At 41.8% G+C, this 18,923-nt stretch overlaps 3 protein-coding genes across 4 annotated transcripts in view; 1 reads left to right on the top strand and 2 right to left on the bottom strand.

Annotated features, from left to right (window-relative positions):
* Positions 1-355: 355 nt before the first annotated feature.
* Positions 356-4,683, bottom strand: rpl3 (ribosomal protein L3). The gene is made up of 9 exons (XM_008304898.1): positions 4,645-4,683; positions 3,895-4,087; positions 2,783-2,951; positions 2,308-2,443; positions 1,923-2,109; positions 1,550-1,812; positions 1,350-1,445; positions 1,029-1,148; positions 356-486 (listed from the first exon to the last, which is right to left on the bottom strand). Exons 1-9 carry the CDS (start codon positions 4,645-4,647, stop codon positions 442-444), a joined length of 1,212 nt encoding a protein of 403 aa, XP_008303120.1. The 5' UTR covers positions 4,648-4,683; the 3' UTR covers positions 356-441.
* A 499-nt stretch (positions 4,684-5,182) lies between these two features.
* slc25a39 (solute carrier family 25 member 39) lies at positions 5,183-14,864 on the bottom strand. 2 transcript variants are annotated; one of them, XM_008304895.1, is made up of 12 exons: positions 14,670-14,864; positions 12,589-12,694; positions 12,398-12,457; positions 11,177-11,227; positions 10,394-10,503; positions 10,231-10,298; positions 8,228-8,352; positions 7,973-8,146; positions 7,159-7,268; positions 6,676-6,757; positions 6,499-6,579; positions 5,183-6,414 (listed from the first exon to the last, which is right to left on the bottom strand). In XM_008304895.1, exons 2-12 carry the CDS (start codon positions 12,683-12,685, stop codon positions 6,302-6,304), a joined length of 1,071 nt encoding a protein of 356 aa, XP_008303117.1. In that variant the 5' UTR covers positions 12,686-12,694; positions 14,670-14,864; the 3' UTR covers positions 5,183-6,301. The 2 variants fall into 2 exon arrangements, with proteins under 2 accessions (XP_008303117.1, XP_008303118.1); XM_008304896.1 differs by lacking the exon at positions 11,177-11,227 and having other exon boundaries at positions 14,670-14,863.
* Positions 14,865-15,202: 338 nt separating this feature from the next.
* Positions 15,203-18,923, top strand: part of grna (granulin a) — a 16,752-nt gene continuing 13,031 nt past the window's right edge. The window contains exons 1-8 of the mRNA XM_008304899.1: positions 15,203-15,310; positions 15,975-16,115; positions 17,241-17,378; positions 17,476-17,604; positions 17,943-18,024; positions 18,114-18,220; positions 18,406-18,559; positions 18,672-18,803. Of these exons, the coding sequence (XP_008303121.1) occupies positions 15,975-16,115; positions 17,241-17,378; positions 17,476-17,604; positions 17,943-18,024; positions 18,114-18,220; positions 18,406-18,559; positions 18,672-18,803 (883 nt within the window). The 5' untranslated portion in view covers positions 15,203-15,310. The remainder of the gene's footprint in view (positions 15,311-15,974; positions 16,116-17,240; positions 17,379-17,475; positions 17,605-17,942; positions 18,025-18,113; positions 18,221-18,405; positions 18,560-18,671; positions 18,804-18,923) is intronic.

Genomic DNA, 18,923 nt, shown 5'->3' with positions numbered 1-18,923 from the left:
GCTTGATGATGAGCTGATCATTTGAATTAGGTGTGTTGGAAGAGGGAAACATCTAAAACATGCAGGATTGCGGCCCTCGAGGACCGCAGTTCGACACCCCTGATCTAAGTCAACCTGGCTTGTTTCTCCAACAGTGTACCGCTACCTGAGTTCTACCAGGAGTGTCACTGCTTTTTAGGTAGTCACAAGGTAAATTTAAGTTTATTCCAATCAATTAGTCAAATGAAAGGACTTGTCATGTGCAAGCTCCCAACATGTCAGCTCAGTTTACGAGCTCGACACCAACTGACCACAGATTTCCTCCCATCTATATTCATGACAGCCTTTTATCATTACAAAAAACACAAAGACAGTCTTTGGCTTTTACTTTTATTAAATAACTGCACAACAGTAAAGATGGTGACAGTTTGTGCAGCAGGGCATCGTCTGTAGTCGGGGACTTTAGGCAGTCTCCTCCTTGGCAATGCGGTCCTTCTTGAGTGGTCCCTGTGGAAGACAGAAACAAGAGCGTCAGTCGTATGCCAGCACTTTAACAGTCCATGTGTTGGCTCAGAGCGGCCGGTGTTCCCAGAGAGTGAACAGGGAGTCAGCACAAAAAGGCACTGCTCCCCTGCCTCACTGGAGCTCACTGTGGCACTGGAATGGAACCCAGAGTTCATACTGAAGACTGAACCAGGTTACGAACAGTGCAGGGCAGCAACGGGGAAAACTAGTAACCAGTCTGGAACGTTTCTAAAGCGATTCAAGTTATACTTCAAGACAGTCAGACCTTTAATATGCATTAGGTCAGAGTATATTTGACAATCATCCATCTTATTTAGGTATGACAATATAAAGAATCAAATAGATTAACCAGTATTATTATTATTAACCACTTTCTTCAGAACAACTTTTGTGGCTTGCATTACTTTCGCAAGCAAAGTTGAAACTTTATTCCGCCCATGGCCATTCAGAGAAACAAAACCTCAAACCACAAAAATTAAGAAAATAAGGAATTTGAAAATATCGCTGAAAGCACAAAGTCTTACCATGAACGCCTTCTTTTCCTCCAGGGTCTGGAAGCGACCATGACCGAACTTGGACGTGGTGTCGATAAACTTGAGGTCAATCTTCTCCAAAGCACGGCGGCTGGTCTGCACCAGCAGAGACTAGAGGAAAAGAGAAAAAACAAAATCAGAACTTCAGTATTTATGAGAATACAAGTTCAATATAGATTTAATCCTCCAGCTAGAAGGTACGATCTGTTTCACAGCTTTCAAAAATGTTAACAGCTACATTCACACAATGTTGTCAGACTATATAACAGTCATACTTTGTCCAAATATGAAATTGCTGCTCTTTATCCTCACCTTACGCAGAGTCAGCACCCTCTTCTTGGTCCCCACAACACAGCCCTTCACCATGACAAAGTCATTGGTCACCTCTCCGTAATGGACAAAGCCACCCTGCAAGATTAAAAAAGAAAAAGAAAAAAGAAAAGAAAATGAGTCACATTTGCTTCCAGGTTAGAGTCCTGCAAAACGACAGAGTTTTAAAAGGTGTTCCTTACCAGGGGGTTGATGCTCTTGTTGGACAGATCGTACTCAGTGGAGGCGTTGTTCTTCACCACCTTTCCATCCTTGGTGTGGTAGCCCTGACCGATCTTGTAGATCTTCTTGTTGATCTCGGTACGGTGGTGGTAACCCTTCTGACCAGCACGGGCAACAGAGAAGGCCACACGGGCAGGATGCCAAGCACCAATACAGGCCACCTTACGCAGACCACGATGGGTCTTGCGGGGAAGTTTCTTTGTGTGCCAACGGCTGGTGACACCTATGAGACAACACATGTGGTAAGAGTTAAGACAGATTTAATCCAATCAACTAGTTTTCTGGAAAAAACTTGCCGTTTTAAGTTTAACAACACTGCACTGTTGACCTTACCCTTGTATCCGTGACCCTTGGTGACACCAATGACATCGATCATCTCGTCCTGGGTGAAAACATTGCTGACGGGCACAGCCTGCTCCAGCTTCTCACGAGCCCAGTCCACCTTATCAGCAATGGTGCCGCCGTTCAGCTGCACCTCCATCAGATGAGCCTTCTTCTGCCTCAGAGGCAGCAGACGCATCTGCAGAGAAACAGTTCAGGACAGAATATAAGCACAAATAACACAAGGTGGACTAAAAATTTTAGCTGGATAGTCTCAGAAGGAAGGCAGCATGGAAGATATCCTCATAGGTGTCGGGCGCCATGCCTGACGCAAGTTCCGTGGTCTCATCACCGACAGACATGCAGGAAACTAAACGATTACCTCAGATGTACTAACCTGTGTGTGGGCGATGATGCGGACGACCTGACAGTACTTCTTCATGGCAGCGAAGTCCTTCTCCAGCTGCTTCTTGCCCTCGTCATCCTGCCATTTCTTGCAGTACTTGGTAAAGGCCTTCTTCTTGGACTTGTACCTGAGAGCATGACGCAACAGAGTTTGGCACAGGTTCTTCATAACCCCGAAGGGCCAGCGGAAGAACACTGCACACGGCTGCTCGCCCACCCTCCGTGTGGATAAGGGGGCTGCATCAGCCAGCAAGGATTTTGGCTCATGGCACAGTTTCTAAGAAGCACTTTCCACTGGCCAGAGGAGCCCGGAGCTCATCAGGGCACACGGCACCTGAGCGGAGCTGCCACAGGGGCCACCGACATGTTAGACTCGCTCAGTGAAAATGCAGCACTTTATTTCCACTGGCAACTAACTGCTTCATTTTTATTTCTAATCAGGTCCAATTTCACATCATGAGACTCACCAGTTCTTGTAGAAGCGACGCTTGCACTCGTCACTGACGTGCTCGGCGAAGATGGTTCTCAGGGACCGCAGGCCACGTGGGGTGTTGACGTAACCCACAACCCCGACCACGATCATGGGAGGAGTCTCCACAATGGTCACAGCCTCAACCACTTCCTTCTTGTTCACCTCTGCATGAGGAAAAGACATTACATTTAATAAAACCACCTTTCAATTCTGAAAGCTGCACTTGGTTTACTCTCATGGTTTAGACTGCACTCAGTACTCGACATTCAGCAAGGGGGTATAAACCCATTCTGTCCGCCCGTCGAGAGTCTCATCACAGGCAGAACACAATATCACATAGATCCCTTTCACTGCAGATATTTATAAAAAAAAAAAGACTGAGAAGTGTTGTTTCCCTTATGAAGCCTAATTCCAGATTAAAATTGAGATTTTGTCCAAAAAAAACTTCATTCTTCACAACCAATTAAAGACATTTGGCCAAAAATAAACCACATGCTCTAAGCAAATTGTCCAAAATTAATAAATTGTGTACTCATGTACAATCTTCAAGCATGTGACCAAAACTTTGGCTTTTCAGCCAAATTACAGGCAGTTTACACAGTAGACTCAACTAAATTAAGCAAAACGTCAAGACATCTAACCACCATCATTTTATCTAGTACTGGTAACATCATGGGGCACTTAAACCTACATGCCCAGGTTTATTTATTTACCATTATTGTAAATCACTTAATATTCTTTCCTTTGCTGATTCAAAGCATGTCAATTGTTTCATATTGCACTTAAAACAACTGATTTCTTGCTACCTCATGGCTGTGTAGTTCCCATAGAGGTGCAGGATTTGATACAGTGGTTGTGTTGTAAAAATAAAAAAGGAGCCCATAGTGAGTACAAATGGAATGGGAGCAAACAATCCCAAAATTGTCTGAGCTGATAATGGCTCAAACGTCCAAGTGGGCATGAAGGCAGATCACGCATGCTTTAGAAACACGCTATTGTGTAATCCCACCTTGACTGCAGTGAATATGGATCTATAATCATCGATATTTAATACAATCCACTTTATGGTGAACAAGCCCTAGTCTCTTAATGACCGATTGTACTCACTTGAGCCAGGTCTGTCGACCTCACGGACGATGTGTGTCATGCCTGCCTTATAGCCCAGGAAGGCAGTCAGGTGTACGGGCTTGCTGGGGTCATCCTTGGGGAAGCTCTTGGCCTTACCGCGATGACGCCTGCTTCTCTTGCGGGGCAGGAAGCCCAGAGATCCGTGGCGCGGAGCCGAAAACTTACGGTGGGACTGTGGAGAGAACAAACAGTGAGCTGGGCCATGTCTTGACAGACCAAGATGTCCATGAGCTGTCTACCACGAGGTTAATTGTGAATATTAACTCTAGCGTTTGTACGGAATTAAAAAAAAAAAAAGCTAACGATGTTAGATTGCAGCCAGGGTCACCACGCTGTTAGCGGCGCTAGCTACCATACCACCCGGCCGGCTGTTACATATGACGCTTCAAAAAATGCAGCAAACCAGAGTTAATGTTAAAGCTTCATATTTATCACAACAGTGGATATATCTAACTAATGTTCTGCTTGTGATTTAGCATGCCAAGCGTTTTAAAACTTTTGCAGAGGCCTACTTATTGCAGCCATTTTGGAGCCTGAGTTGCCGGTATGGCTATGCATGCATCCTGAAACTGACATTTCTGACTAAAATACTACGAAACTCGACCTAATACTGTAACAAAAGTTTCCTTAAAAGCAGTCTGAGTGTCTTAAATAAGGAAATAAGCAGTGGATGCCTCAGATGAAAGACAGATTCATGCTCAGTTATAGCACTATGAAGGGCATGCTCACCATTTTGTCTCCAACCCGATTCAAAGAGGCTTACAGAGGGGCGAACTCTAAATATATATCAAAGCAAATATCGCGAGGTTATCCTCAGAGAAGACCCGCCCCCGAGATTTGACGCTGCAGCTATATTAAACTCAGCAGCCACTAGATGTCGCTGTTTCATAATATTAACACATTACAGCTTAAAAACACGTGTTAACCAGTAAATAGGCCTTATAACACATTGTGACAAAAATAAAACTTTCTTTTGTGTATTAATATGAGTCACCACTGACACTGAGTTACATTTCTGTAATTTTTCAAGTAATGCGGTACTGTTTACAAATTACTTCTCAATAGTTTTTACAAATACACACTCCAGCCATAAATTAATGAAGAAATCCCCGATGGATGGATGCCTAAATCCTTCTTTAATGTGCTTCCTCCAGTGTTCAAAAGAAGTCTGATCATAGCTAATGTACATGGAGAATGTTTTCAACAATGCTGGTCACTTACAATGCCATATTATGGGAAATAAATCACTCACTGCATAAAAAGCAAGCTGTCTTAACATTTTATTTTAACGTCATTCATAAAAAACACAAAGAACACACTTTCACATTAAGGCAGAAATGTTGAGTTTCATGTTCCAGTGTTTGTTGTGAATAAGAAATTCCAGCATCTCATCACCAGAATGCCACCAAGAGAAATTTTTTAAAATCATTTTGCTTTGCAGCAAAATCCATGTGATGGTTGGGTAGCCAGTTGCAGTGGTTTTCACTGAAAGTTCTATTTCATATTTTATAGCATAAAATTCATGCACAAATGAAAACTGGCTTCCATTTTCCATCAAGAAGTGTATCCTCAGTAACTAAGACCATGCATGTCATATGCTAGAGTACAGAGACATACATCAACAGCCATAAAGATCTGCAGTTGTTCTTCGCGGTTTCATTTCACAGCTCTTGTTTTGCAAATATAAAAATGCTATTAATGGTGGAATCAATCCAGCATACAAACCAGATGTTTTAGGCATCTACACAGCAGATAAACGTAAAATGGTCATGCTTTACTGCTACAGGAATGCAGGCTGATGCAGTAATGCCGATGCAAGGTGGAGCAGCGTATCTGGACTCTGCTGAATGAGGCTGGACACACCATGCAGTTTGTTGGGTGATGAAAAATGCAGGAAAAAGAAGATTTTCTTCAAACTCATGCTACAGTAACTTTGAAGATTCACTCTTTAGGAAGCTTTCAAGTTTCCTACATTGTCCTGCACCAGGTCTTGGTTGGATTGAATATCTGATGTTCACTCCCCAGGATGTTTCATTTGATGAGTACAGAATATAAGTATTTGGGACAAGCATTGCAAAAAAACTCTTTTAAAAGAACCATGTAAAAAAAAAAATGTACTTGAATCAGCACAGATAAAGTCTGTGGTCCCAGAGCATTCATCAGTATCCAGGCCTGTTGTTCAAGCTCCTAACTGTGTCCAAGCATGCAGGTGTGTCTCTAGTGTTTATTAGTTCAAGAAAACTAGTCCGTTGTCTTGAAAATGGGAGAGGCATCCCTGCAAAGAGTCTTCATCATCAGCCTGTTCCTCCGGCTTCTGTCTGAGGAGACTTTTTACGACCTGATGATAACGTCCGTGCATTCTGCCGCTGCTGACGAACAACCCGCGTCACATCGACACTTGATCAAGGTTCATCTTCTGGAAGAAGGTTTTTCCAAACTCATAGCTGCTTATCATAATAGCACATGCCGGCGCCACTTTGATCACCCGAGGCATGAAACCTGCAGATAATTAACATTTTCACTTTCAAGCAAAGCACAGATTGCATGTAATATTAGGTAATGTGGGACAGGAAAAGTATGTACCTGCAAAAAGGCCTCTGTAGCCCAAGTCAGCCCATATTTCCTTCATTATGTGCCATGTGGATGTGGTTTTGTTTAAGGACACTAGGAGGAATGACAGCAAGTTACAGTTCAGGACATGTTACACGCAAATATTTCGCACGGCAGAAGCGTCTACATCATGAATGTATGATCACAGACCTCCCATAGTATCCATCTCTCCCAGCTGAATCTGTCTCCGAGTCTTCACGACGTCAAACGGCAGCGTCAGGACTGCAGCAATCTAAACACCAGGGTAGACAGGAACAGTCACAGCCTGGACAAGACGCCTCAAACCCTCACATATTATCTGTATATCAGAGGAACATTACAATGTGAATCTGTTATCACTGGCCCTGACAATGCAATCGCTGGTCTCAGTTGACCTCTATATGACATAATAGAGTGGTATAAAGTGACAGATTAATGTGAGCATAGTTCATTGTAGTCAGTGAGACAAAGAAAAAGTTTCTTGTTTTCACTTGAGTTTAGGCAGAAACTAACTCCTTTATTTGATATTCTGAGGACAGTTACCAGGTATTCCATCATTTATTGTTATGAAGTGGTATTAAAGACTAATAAAAAGTACGGTTAGCTTATGCAACAGAGGGCAGGTGTGTGTGAGCAGAAGTGTTGAGTACTCACAGCTCCGGAGACGGCTCCTGCTGTGAAGCTGATGGAGAAGTTGGCCTGAGGCACTCGAGACTGTTCACATAAGTGGGCCTTCACCAGCTCGTAGTTGAACCAGTACAAAGCTGCAGGTACACACAATCAGTTTGTTAATGTGTTGCTGTGGTCTACATTACAGTCACATTTCAGTTTTGTCTTCAAAATTGACAATGCAGCATTGACACAGTGGTTGGGCAGCTGCACCACTGAGAAAGGAGCTAAGCGTTGTACTTCTCTCACAAGCTTCAACAAAAGACTGCAACACTAAGTCTGCCTCCCTCGAGAGGCTGTCTGAAAATGTACAGCTTTATCCCCATATTTAAAAATTAATACACCCCCTCTCTCTGTTACAAACTACATCTGACAGACCATAAACCGGCCCTGGAGGGAAAATGGTGAAAAGAGTGATGGAGACAAATCTATCTTTTCAGTATTAAACACTAAATTTAGCAATTTAATGGTAGATAAAAGTATCAAAACATTCACATAGACGTCCAACTGTGGGCTCAGTGTTTCAAACCGTTTTGAACAGTATGGTTACGATGCTTCCTGCAGACTGTCAGTGGTGATGACTACGCAACAAGGAAGGAGACATATTTTTTTTAAACATAAGGAAGACATTAAATAACAGCAAAAGTAAAATATGCTGCAGGGGTGGTTTGACAAGTTTATGTGGACGGTTGGTTACATTTTCCGCCGTAACTGCAACCAGCTTGAGGTAAGACGGCTGATTTTGGTTTGGTTTTCCTTCCACATATTGGCATATTGTATCTAATGGTGCTGCTCTCACCAGAAAACGGTACGTCTCTGAGCACGGTGGGCCCCCAGCCCCTCCACAGCGACAGCAGGCCGTCCTGGGCCACGGCCGACCGGATACACACCCGCAGCTCGCTGTAGGTCAGCCGACGGGACTGCATCTTGGTCCTGACCAGCTCCAGAGGGCTGATCACTGTCACAGCCCCCACTGCAACACAGACGCACATGTTTTCAAGTTAAATACCAATGTTAGACGCTGGGGTTCTATGTGGAATGGTCGTACACTTACATCTGGCTAGACCCCCAGCTACAAGAGGGACGTGGCTGCCCTGAAGACCCAGACCAAATCTCAGGAAGTCCCGCAGCTGGTCGTAACAGGTGAAGTAGATGACGGTGGCAGGAACAGCCATAACCCTGCACACACACATAGAAAAAGGTTTCTAATGAGTTTTTAGGTCAAACATTTGTAACTGTGTCACCAGAGTGCAGCTGTATCAGTATATGAGATATATCGTGCGTCTCTGTGTTTGTTCTATTAAACACCTGATAATCAGTGCTGTCAAATGCTGTATTCTTGGAACATTATACGGCTGCTAGTGGGTGAGAGAGTCAATCAAGATTAGATCGGTTGCAGGAAAAACAAAAAGTCAGAAGGAAGTGAAAACACTCAGTCACTCATGGACAGACTGTCTTGTTTACAAGGCTAATCATTACAGTTTGGGATAGTAATTACATACCAGGCAGAAAATCACAAAGAGTCACATGCACACTCAGAGTTTCCTCCACTTCTATCCTAGTACAAAGACAGGGCCTCTGAACACACAAGCAGTAGCGTTTTCATGTTCACCCCGAATGGCATTACACATAGAGGGCAGGCACAAACTTTATGGAAGTTTTGATAGTCCACCAAGCCACTGTTTACATCCAGCACTGCTCCCCGTAGACCACACATAGAAAAACTGTCTTATTTCACTCTGTTGCAACTTCAGTGCATTAAAACCTGTGGATTACAAATATTTAGTCTATTTAGAAGATTCTGTATAATACCCTTTTTTTCCTGCATATAGAAGAATCTGTGCATCATCAGCAGAATCTGTGCATCATCAGGTTTTTCTGCACCGAAACTAATCATGTGCAAAATCATTATTTTCCTCACTCGGTGGAATCTGTGAAATATCGAGACTTTCTACATACAGAAGAATCTGTACAACATCAACAGCACTTATGTACATTTCTTGTTTATTATATTATTTTTACTGATGTTCAATATATTTTTTGCATTTTGCTGCTGTGACACTGCAAACGTCCCTGCTGTGGAGTGAATGAAGGATTCTCTTTTCTTACCACATTTGCAAAAGTGTCTTTTTCTACAGGACAGGCTGATGGTAGCATTACGGTAGGATTTCTATAATAACTTACCGATGACAAGGCACTCACTGGCTGCACTTCGTCAACCTGAGTCTTCTATATGATCATTAACAAAATGTTCAGTGGTCTGTTTTTTTTGTTTTTGACACATACAGAATCATTACAGTTTTTGCCGGTGTTGCTGCAGCCCACCTGGTGTCTGCTCTTATAATAATTATATTCTAAAGGCTTGCTGTTTGCTGAAGTTTTCTATTCTTCTGTAATGTATCACAGAGTTAGCAATGTTAGCTGACTTATAACATTCTCTCAAATAATATTCTGATGCCCCCCCTTCTAAAAAATCTAAGCTTAGACAAATGAATAACTGTCATAAATCTGCAGCAACTTGTCGACTTAAGGCTCGAATGAATGACTACGGGTCCACTAGAAATCTTTGGCCAGTGCAGCCCTAGGACGTTGTTTATTTGTTCAACGTATTTTGTAATGATTAATTATTTGGTGAATTAATCTGCGAACATGTTGGTAAACTCGGTAGTACTGGATACAGGAAGGCATGACATGCAACAAAGCTCCAGCCAGTTGAGAGTGGAATGTGGATGTTTTGATTATGTGATTCTGATTATGTTTAACATTAGACTGAAGATGTGCATCCTGTGGGGACAGAGTGAAAATCCTCTGCAAAAGATTATATTCTGTTGGTCTGCTACAAAGAAGACACTGGTTCGGTGGGTCAAAATATGAGAAACATTACATTTACAGAGGAAATATTTTATCCTCCAATTATGAGTAAAACAATGCTAAAGTAGTGAATATCAAAACAAAACAGTAGTCAGGCCCTTACAGTTTTATTATCTCAGCCAATATATTTAAATTTTGACACATGAATTCTACAAGTACGATAAATATTTTCTAGATGACACTCACAGCGTTGGTGGTAGTCCACTCCACAAAGACCGGAGTCCTTCATGGCGACTGATTTTCACAAAGGCATCCTGTGGCACGAATAAACAAACAAACAACATCTTGTTTCATTTCGTGGGGAAAACACTGAAAGCAAAAGTGAAGTAGCTAATGTGCTGCTACTCACAAGAGTCCCGCTGAAATGTGTTGGTGTTTTGTACCAGCTGGTGCAACTGGTTCCATTCTGACAAACATAGATGTGATCCATCAGTCCATTGCAATACAGGAAACACTTCCCTGTGTGTGAGAGAGAGAGAGCAACCGAAGGTAAGAGGAAGAGAACGACCCAAAGCTTATCAGTATAGTCACAGGGTAATTTATCAAAAAATCAAAATTTAAAATCAACTGTGTCTCACAGTATTAACAGAAAGCAGCAAAAGTTTTTGTGTTGTCAAAACGGAGCCACACAAGCCGTCACAGGGTAGAGATATGTCATTAATAATGCAGGCGATGGCAATGACCGCAGAGCCGCTCAGAAGATAACATCAGGGCCGTCCTTGCTCATTGATTACTCTGTCTGTTTATTTAGAGCTGAACACTCACAAACCTTCAGAGAAACGCTAAAAAAAGCCTAATTTCACAAACAGCTCGACTACCAATTTTGGCCTATAAAAATATTTACCAGAGACAAACATCACAGGTGAGCTGGACCAAAAAGAAGCTGACTTTTGAGTTGTGAGGCATAGCAAGGGAACATACTGCAGAACTAAAACAGGACAGTTTGATCATGCTGTGAAATGAAAACATGCTTATCAAAGTTGACTGAAATCACGTGGATCTGTTTGTTATAGTTGCTGTCACTAGCAGGAGATGTTTGAGCATGTGGCCGCACACAGAAAGCCGTGTCCAACCAGCGTGTTTTCAAATCGCAGCCAAGTTAGCGTGCAGTGACGGCGGGACGGATACTCACACTTGGAGGGACGAGTGATACCGCCCCACGGAGCAGGTTCACAGGCTGAAGCTACAGAACGAAGCAAAGAAAGGACAGATAACAGACAGAGGACAGGTGCAGTGGGGTTAGTATTAGGAGCAAAGCATTCAGCCAAAAATGGCGCCTACAAGCAGCTGCATTCTGTCACTGAGACACAGGAAATTTTTCTGTTAATGTTCCTCACGACTTTATTCAGACATACCCCCCACAAAGTGCTGGAGAGACCCACAGCATGAGTGAATAACTGTCATTCACATGAGATTAGACAATACAGAGTGTTGCATAATGTACAATAAACCACTAAACTACTGGCAGCTTATTAAAGTTCAGTATTTTTCTGATTTCCTAAACTGTAAAACTGAAAGTTAGGACTCAATCTGAGGATGGCTGCAATTTAATAAAGTATTTACCTGCAGCTGATAAACTGTGACTCTGTGTGACATCTAACCTGTCTGAGGTGAAGAGAAGTTCACAGTGTAATGTGATGCATCCTGTCTTCATGTGGAAAACAAATTAATGAAGTTCCTGCCATTGCTCCATATGTAAATGCATGCAACTCCTTCTCTTTGGAGAAGCTTGTGCATCCTACTGCTGTGTCATGCTGCAGGTATTTATCAAACTCAGAGGAAGCAGTCCTAAACAGCTGGAAGCAACAAACAAACTGGGATTATGTTCATAATTGGTGAGTATCAATAATCTTTAAGTTGCTATGTGTCTGATTTCATCACAGCAAAGTTTTATTATTAAGGAAATTATATTTTGTTGCCTAATAGATTTGAAATTGTCAAGCAAAGTGAGTGAGAAAGGTGATTTGTACATTTGTTACACAAACTGTGTATTAGGTCCTCTTTGTGATGCTTTTGGATGAATATCGGTGCTAAAGTGTGGAAAAGGTCTTTCCCAACTGCATCACTCAACTCAGAATACCGTTGCTTGTGCACATCTATCCATTAAAGTGACAGTTCAGTTCAGACTTGTGTTGTGTTTTAAAGGGATACAAAAATGTTATAAGGTCCATCCTAGTAAGATTGCCGGCGCAACAATCACAACGAAGTGACCAGGGTGAGTATTCAGACATGTGACATGTTCAGGTGCCGTCAGAGTAACGGAATGAAGTGCATGTCTAGAAGAGGCTCCAGTGTTTTATTAGCTGAGCTAATGTGTGATTTTAAACCACAGAAGAACACAAACTTTTCCTACCTTGGTGGAGTGGTGTCTGCTGAGCCTGCAGCCTGATCTTCACAACGTCCAGCGGTGTGACTGTAAACACACCAGTGGAGTCAGGTATTTTAACAACACAAGAACTGTGCAACAATAACCCAAGTGGGTGCAAATGACAAGACATTGTGGAAAACTTTTGCTTTTACTGGTCTCTATTTCTATTATCTCACCAAATATAGATGTGAGGAGGGCTCCAGTGCCAGAGGCCAGCATCTGCTGCACTGGAGAGATCGCAACTACGGGGCGTCCCACCGTCCGCTCCCCCATCCTGCCCACCTGTCAGACCAAAGAAATAGCACTGAGAACACAATGTGCTGCATTTAACGTCACAGAGGTGTGTCTAACCCCGCTGCATGCTGTTAAAGCTGGCACGTCTATGTCTCCTTGTTATGTAAAACAATTAAGAAGGAGTGTTTGTGTCCCGTAAGATCAGCAACCCTACACTGAGTTTGTGGCCGGGTCAGTGTCCTGTTATGTCAGACTGCTCAGTGTGTGACGCCGCCTCGTAAAACACTCCAAATTGGCATCACTGCAGCACAAATATGCTAACAGTTTATACTTTAGTTCTTCAGAAGAAAGGAATTAAACTGCTGAAAACAAAAGCAAATTATTACTGAATTCCGATCAGACGCCTGTCTTTAATGTGAGCAGGGTGAGTCAAGGCGGAGTTGTCGATAGCTTATCTATAACATGCATGTCTCCAATCTCACCATACAGCCAGCGACACAAGTTTCTAAATGAGGGGGTGGAGATGCAGATAAATACACTACAAACAAATCCATCAGTTACACTCAAGTAGAGTTGTAGCAATCAATCAATTGGTTACCTGGTCTGTAAAATGTGGAAAAGTGTTTCCAAAAGCAAAAGATGACATCCTTAAATGTAATTTTTTGTCCGCAACCCAAAGATATTCAGTTTACTGTCATAGAGGAGAAGACATAACTGAAAATAGTGGCATTTAAAAGCTGAAATCAGAGAATTTTTTCCCTTTTTTTCTTCTTTAAAAAAAAAACAAAAAACAGTTACTCAATATAGTAGGCAATTAATTTATTACTTGACAACCAAAGCTGCAATGATTAACTGATGCCTTGATTAGTTAACGATATATTTACATAATCAATGGCTCAAATTGAGTTCAAATTTAAAATTCTAAAACCATGGCATTTGTCTTTTTTCTTCACAGATAACTTAGATTAAGTAATCAGTCATAAAGATGAAATTGTTGAAGCGCCACTTGTCAACTATTAAATTCATTGTCAGCCAGTCTGATAGTCAGTTAATCGTTTTGAGGTTGCTTTTTGTTGTTGTTGTTTTCAAAAGGAAAGAAGTAAAAATTTCTGATTCCAGCTTCCTAAATTCAAATATTTTCTCCTTTATAATAATAAAAAAACTAAATATCTTTGAATTGTGGATAAAACAAGACATTTGAAGACATCATTTTAGGTTTTATGAAACACTGATCTTCATTTCTCACAAATTTCTGACATTTTCTAGACCAAAAAAACAAAACAAAACAATTGAATAGGCGATTTTGAATAGCTGGTTTTGACTCAATCTGTTCACATAAAAGGTGCACTGTGAGGATTTTTTGAATATGTAACAGCAAACCTGTCTTCCAAACTGTCTGGTTGCCTCCTATTTCCCCTGTCTTGTCCTGATCCTGGAGTTTATTCCCGTTTAATGTGACAGTTATAGCCACTTGGCCCTCGTGGTTGCTCTGTACAATAAGCTGCTTTACCAAACAAAGTGCCCAGAACAGGCATGTGGCTATAAGGGTGTCCTCAAAAGACAAGGTCAACTGTCACCCAAATTACACAATGCTGCATAGAGATGTAACACGTTTCACTCTATGTCAACATGATACAAATTCTGACAGGACATATGTTAATAATAATAAAAAAAAATACACAGTAAACACCTTCTGGCTAGATAAGCTTCACTAAAAGATTCTCAGCTCAAAATGCAATGCATGAAATCCAATTTTGGTACACTCTGTCCTTTTCTAATTTAGCTGGTTAAATTAGCTTGAATCAACATTTCTACATCTTAAGCTCCGGTAAAGACAAGAAGGAACGGTTGGTTTGAAAGACAGTGAGTTAATGTATTAAATGCATGAACCCAGCCCTCTCTGAAATATATCATCTTTTAACTGCCTGCTGAGCGCAGGTTAGCTTGGTGGCTAGCCAGCTCGCTAGCTGCGTCCAGGAGCCGTTATCGTATATTTTAAAGACAACGAGCTAACGTTGCTCACCTCTACTTCAGCTGCCAGCCTCGTTGTGAAACGCAGGTGTCTTCACCCATGTCAGTTTGCAGCTAAGCCGTTCTGTCGTGTCTCAATTTATCCGGCCGCTCCATCCTGCATGATACGCCGTAAACATGTTTGAGGAGTCGGAGGGCAGGTTAGAGGTACAGGCTGCGCGCTGTTCCCAGATCTCACAAACATGCCCGCGCAGCGATGGGTGTATCTAAGCAACGGAAGAAGGCCGGTGCGCATGTTTTGGAGATCAGCGTTTTGGCTCCGCCCCCCCCCCCCTCTGCCGCCGTCGCTGCTGTGGCGCCGCCTGGTGGACGCGACAATGCGGTGCACTGCAGCTGCCGCATGTAAACAAGTTTGACCGGCAGTTAACTGCTGCTTTCACGAAAGAAACGAGCAACTTGACAGGAAAAAATAAATAAATAACTCGTATTAACCGCCTCTTATAATTAAAAAAGAATCCACCCTAACAGACCAGAAGTGTCGGTTTAAGGTACAGAAAGAAATTGGGAACCACCTCTTCCTTGACACCCTAGAGGAGGCGTGTTCAGACAGTGCGGCGGTCACTGTGTTATTAAGTGGTGACACACTTGTGAAACACCTGACAGCTCACAACAGCCCTTCAATCTTTTACTAAGGTAAGAGCAACATCTTCTTCCCTGACACTGTAATATTATACTTGCTTGGCAAACAAGTCCTGTTTTAAATGTAGAACCTCAACAAGGACATTTAACTTTATTTTGCAGCAGTTTAGTGTTTGTGCGGTTTAACAGTTATTCCCATGTGTAAAATGTCCACAATTCATCCGGAGCAGCTGAGATTTTTTAGACAAAAGGCGTTTATTTCTTGAAATGCAGCTTAAACGAAAGTGAAAGTGAGTTAATGCATTATTTATAAACCGGTTTGTCTTGCTTATTCATTGTTAAACAAAGAAAAATAAGAACAAACCTTTTAAGGAAGTACTATACTTTCAGGAAATTAACCAAAACAGTGTACAGTAGTGTCAGAATGTATGTGCTTTTGAGTTGTTCCAGTTATAGTTTAAAAAAAAAAAATTAAAAATGTTTTCAAATGACCAGGTAGATGGGGTTCGTTTTCCCAGACACCCACAAGTTAATGACAAAGATCATTCTGGCAGGTAGAAATGTCTCAGCATACTTATTACACTCTCTGTGACCTTTTTTAATCAAGAGTTTCTGCAGGATTCAGTGTTGGGTGCAGAAGGGGGATTCCTGATGCATGTGTTTCAGTTTCCGCCTATAACTGTGTGTGTGTGTCTGTGTGTGTTTCTCTTTGTTGCAGATGTACAGGTGGGTTGTGATCTGTTGGGCTCTCCTGGCCCTGGTTGGTGCTGATGAGTGTCCAGATGGAGGCAGATGTGAAGCCGGTCAAACCTGCTGCAATGACCCGACCAACGGATATGAATGCTGCCCATTTGAGCAGGTACATACAACCTGAATAATTTTGCTGAGCATTCATTTGTGACTACCTTAGGAAGCTGTCCTACTTTTGGTGTCAGTCATTTACTTCTGAGATAACGCACAGCTTCCATTTTATTGTCATCACACCAGAAATTGGCCATACATCCTAGTTTACCTCTGAAAATGTCTCACAACTATGAACAAATTGACAAAAACAATTTCATGTTGTATGAATTTATAACCTGTGGTTGTATACCATCCACCTGCTTGTTTCACCACATGACAGATCCCTAGATCATGTATGCTGTTTAATCGAAAATTTGCTTTTTTTTCTAAATTAAACTATTAAATGTGCTTGAATTTAAGCTACTTTTCAGTCATTTATTTAAATTAATTTCACTCAATACACATCTACAGCAAACAGTCTAATCCAGTTCAAGCTACAGATGATCCCAGCTAGCCTCAGCTAAAGCTACATTTACCTTACTCTCACCCCCCTAACTGTTTCCTGTAATTGAAATTCATCACTTTTGATTAACGAACAGGTTCATGATTTTGATCAATTTTGTTTCGCTTTCAACTAAATGAAATCATGGAGACTCATAAACATTAAAAGATACGAGCATTACCCTAACTGCCTTTAAGTGGAATTCACAATTTCATGTGTCAAATTGCTTTTACTTAAACTTTAGCCACTCATTTAAAGTTATGAAAGTGTAAATACATTTATTGTATTATTTATTCTTGGCAACTGTTATTATCAAAATAAAAATGCCAGATGGAAAGTTGAAAAAACACATTTTGTTTGCAGATTCAGGACTTTTTGTTGTAAAGTTACTCTAAAGGACAAAATTAAGTAGTTACATTCTAACCTATCCCAGTGCTAAACTCCAGCAAAGTCATATTGCTTCTGCTACAGTGGATTACTTGTGTCCTTATCCATAGCGTAGTTAAATGTACATATCAGATAACCATTCTGTTGTACTTTAAAAAAGAAATAAGTGAAACATTACAGTGGTGCTATTCATTGTCAATGGTATTTTACTACTTCACGAGCCAGATAAAAGCTCCAGCCCCATTTAGCGACTGTGATAGTCGAGTTAAAGCTTTGGTAGTCAAAGTGTTTCTACTACTGCTGTCTCCACAGGCTGAGTGCTGTGGAGATCACATGCACTGCTGTCCTGCAGACACAGTCTGTGAAACAGCCACGTCCAGCTGTGTGAACGCTACTGTGTCCATCCCCTGGGTGGAAAGAGCCTCCGCTGATCAACCCAGGCTCTCCAAAGTAAGAATAACACACAGCAGGTGTTGTCATTCATCAAAACAGATGAAATATTTAAATAGATTACCTGCAGTGGTAATAAACCATTCCCCACTCCCAGTCCTTCAGGATGATCAAGTCTTACATGGGGGAGGATGACGACAACATCTGTCCTGATCAGTCACAGTGCCCAGCTGAGTTTTCCTGTCTGAAGGCTTTGACAAAGTTTGGCTGCTGCCCACTAGCTCAGGTAATTGAACAGATAGGAAATTTTAAGAATTGACATGTAAGTTTTCATTCATGGTGCTAATATTAAGTCTGAAAGGGTTGCTGACCACACAGATCTTTGAGTTTTAGAGGGTTTTTTTTCCGGAGGGAATTGCTGTAAGGTCTTTCTATTTTACTGCTATTGTAAAAGCTGGAATTGTGTCAGCACTCAGACAACAGGTGACATTTTGTTGCTATCAATCAATCCACTGGATTGTTTTACAGCAAGTAAACCAGTTAATCTTGAGCTTGTCCTTCGTGTTAGTCTTTATTTATGAATGGACATTTTTGTATTGTTTTTCACCTGCTGACCACCTACAGGGAGTCTCCTGCTCGGATGGAAAACACTGCTGTCCTGAGGGCCACCAGTGCAGCGCTGACAGCCGCTCTTGCGTCAAAAAAGGTTTGAGTCTGACATTTATAATATTAAGCTCCATTATCATTGTGCCTGATTTATTTTTTAACTTTAATGTTCCTGTTTTGTCACCACAGACACTGTGACTACAGTTATGTGCAAGGATGGGCAGACTGAGTGTCCAGATGAAACCACCTGCTGTGAAGCTCCAGAGGGCAAGTGGGGATGCTGCCCGATGCCAAAGGTGCACAATGGATGATCTTTATTGTTTTATCATAGCCAGCAGTTCAACAAATGTTACTCCAGAACATGAGTGAGATTACAAGCGAGGAACAGTCAAATGATGTATTTGCATGTCCTGCTTCGATGTCCAGCTATCGTAACGTTTGCGGTGTTTTTTATCCTGATCTTATGTGACTTTATTCTCAGGCTGTGTGCTGCAGTGATAAGATACACTGCTGCCCTGAAGGAAGCACATGTGACGTCGAACACAAAAAATGTATTTCCTTATCTACTAATAAAGAGATGCCGATGTGGGCCAAGTTCCCCGGCAGGATGAGAGCAGAGTGGGAGAACCAGAAAGGTCAGACTTTTTTCTCGCACTAAAAACCCAAATAACTTCCTTGTTCCTGTGAATTCATATCTTTATCTCAGAATGTGTCTGTCACCTGATCCCTGCATGTTTTTGCTTGCAGTGGTTGAACAAGTGACTGCTGGAACAGTCAGTGAGGGTGGAGCAGAAACAAACCCTCAAGTCACCACAGCCAACACAGTTCCTCTTTCTGAGGCGGAAGTGTCTGCGTCAACTGTTGCTAAGGCAGCTGCAGGTGAGATTATAAGCATGCGTCAAATTATAAGGTCACCAAACAAAAATTGCGTTATGTATCATGAGGTTCACAAAATGAGACCAGATGTATTTGCTTTCAGGCATCACAAGGTTTTCAAGT

This window comes from Stegastes partitus, unplaced genomic scaffold (genome assembly GCF_000690725.1).
Source record: "Stegastes partitus isolate 25-593 unplaced genomic scaffold, Stegastes_partitus-1.0.2 Scaffold2346, whole genome shotgun sequence".
NCBI classification, from domain to species: Eukaryota; Metazoa; Chordata; class Actinopteri; family Pomacentridae; genus Stegastes; species Stegastes partitus.
The sequence above is the reverse complement of the archived record's forward strand: the minus strand, read 5'-3'. Positions and strand labels throughout refer to the sequence as shown.

What these genes read in the sequence shown, in the direction of transcription:
- rpl3 (XM_008304898.1), bottom strand. An exon ending in ACAAGAGCATCAACCCCCTG is followed by an intron (nt 1,446 to 1,549) that starts GTAAGGAACACC and finishes TTAATCTTGCAG; the next exon opens with GGTGGCTTTGTCCATTACGG. An exon ending in GGGTGCTGACTCTGCGTAAG is followed by an intron (nt 1,149 to 1,349) that starts GTGAGGATAAAG and finishes CTTTTCCTCTAG; the next exon opens with TCTCTGCTGGTGCAGACCAG.
- slc25a39 (XM_008304895.1), bottom strand. Translation starts at nt 12,685, where the DNA reads ATGGGGGAGCGGACGGTGGGACGCCCCGTAGTTGCGATCTCTCCAGTG. An exon ending in AGCTGGGGGTCTAGCCAGAT is followed by an intron (nt 8,147 to 8,227) that starts GTAAGTGTACGA and finishes TCTGTGTTGCAG; the next exon opens with TGGGGGCTGTGACAGTGATC. An exon ending in CAGGAGCCGTCTCCGGAGCT is followed by an intron (nt 6,758 to 7,158) that starts GTGAGTACTCAA and finishes CCTGGTGTTTAG; the next exon opens with ATTGCTGCAGTCCTGACGCT.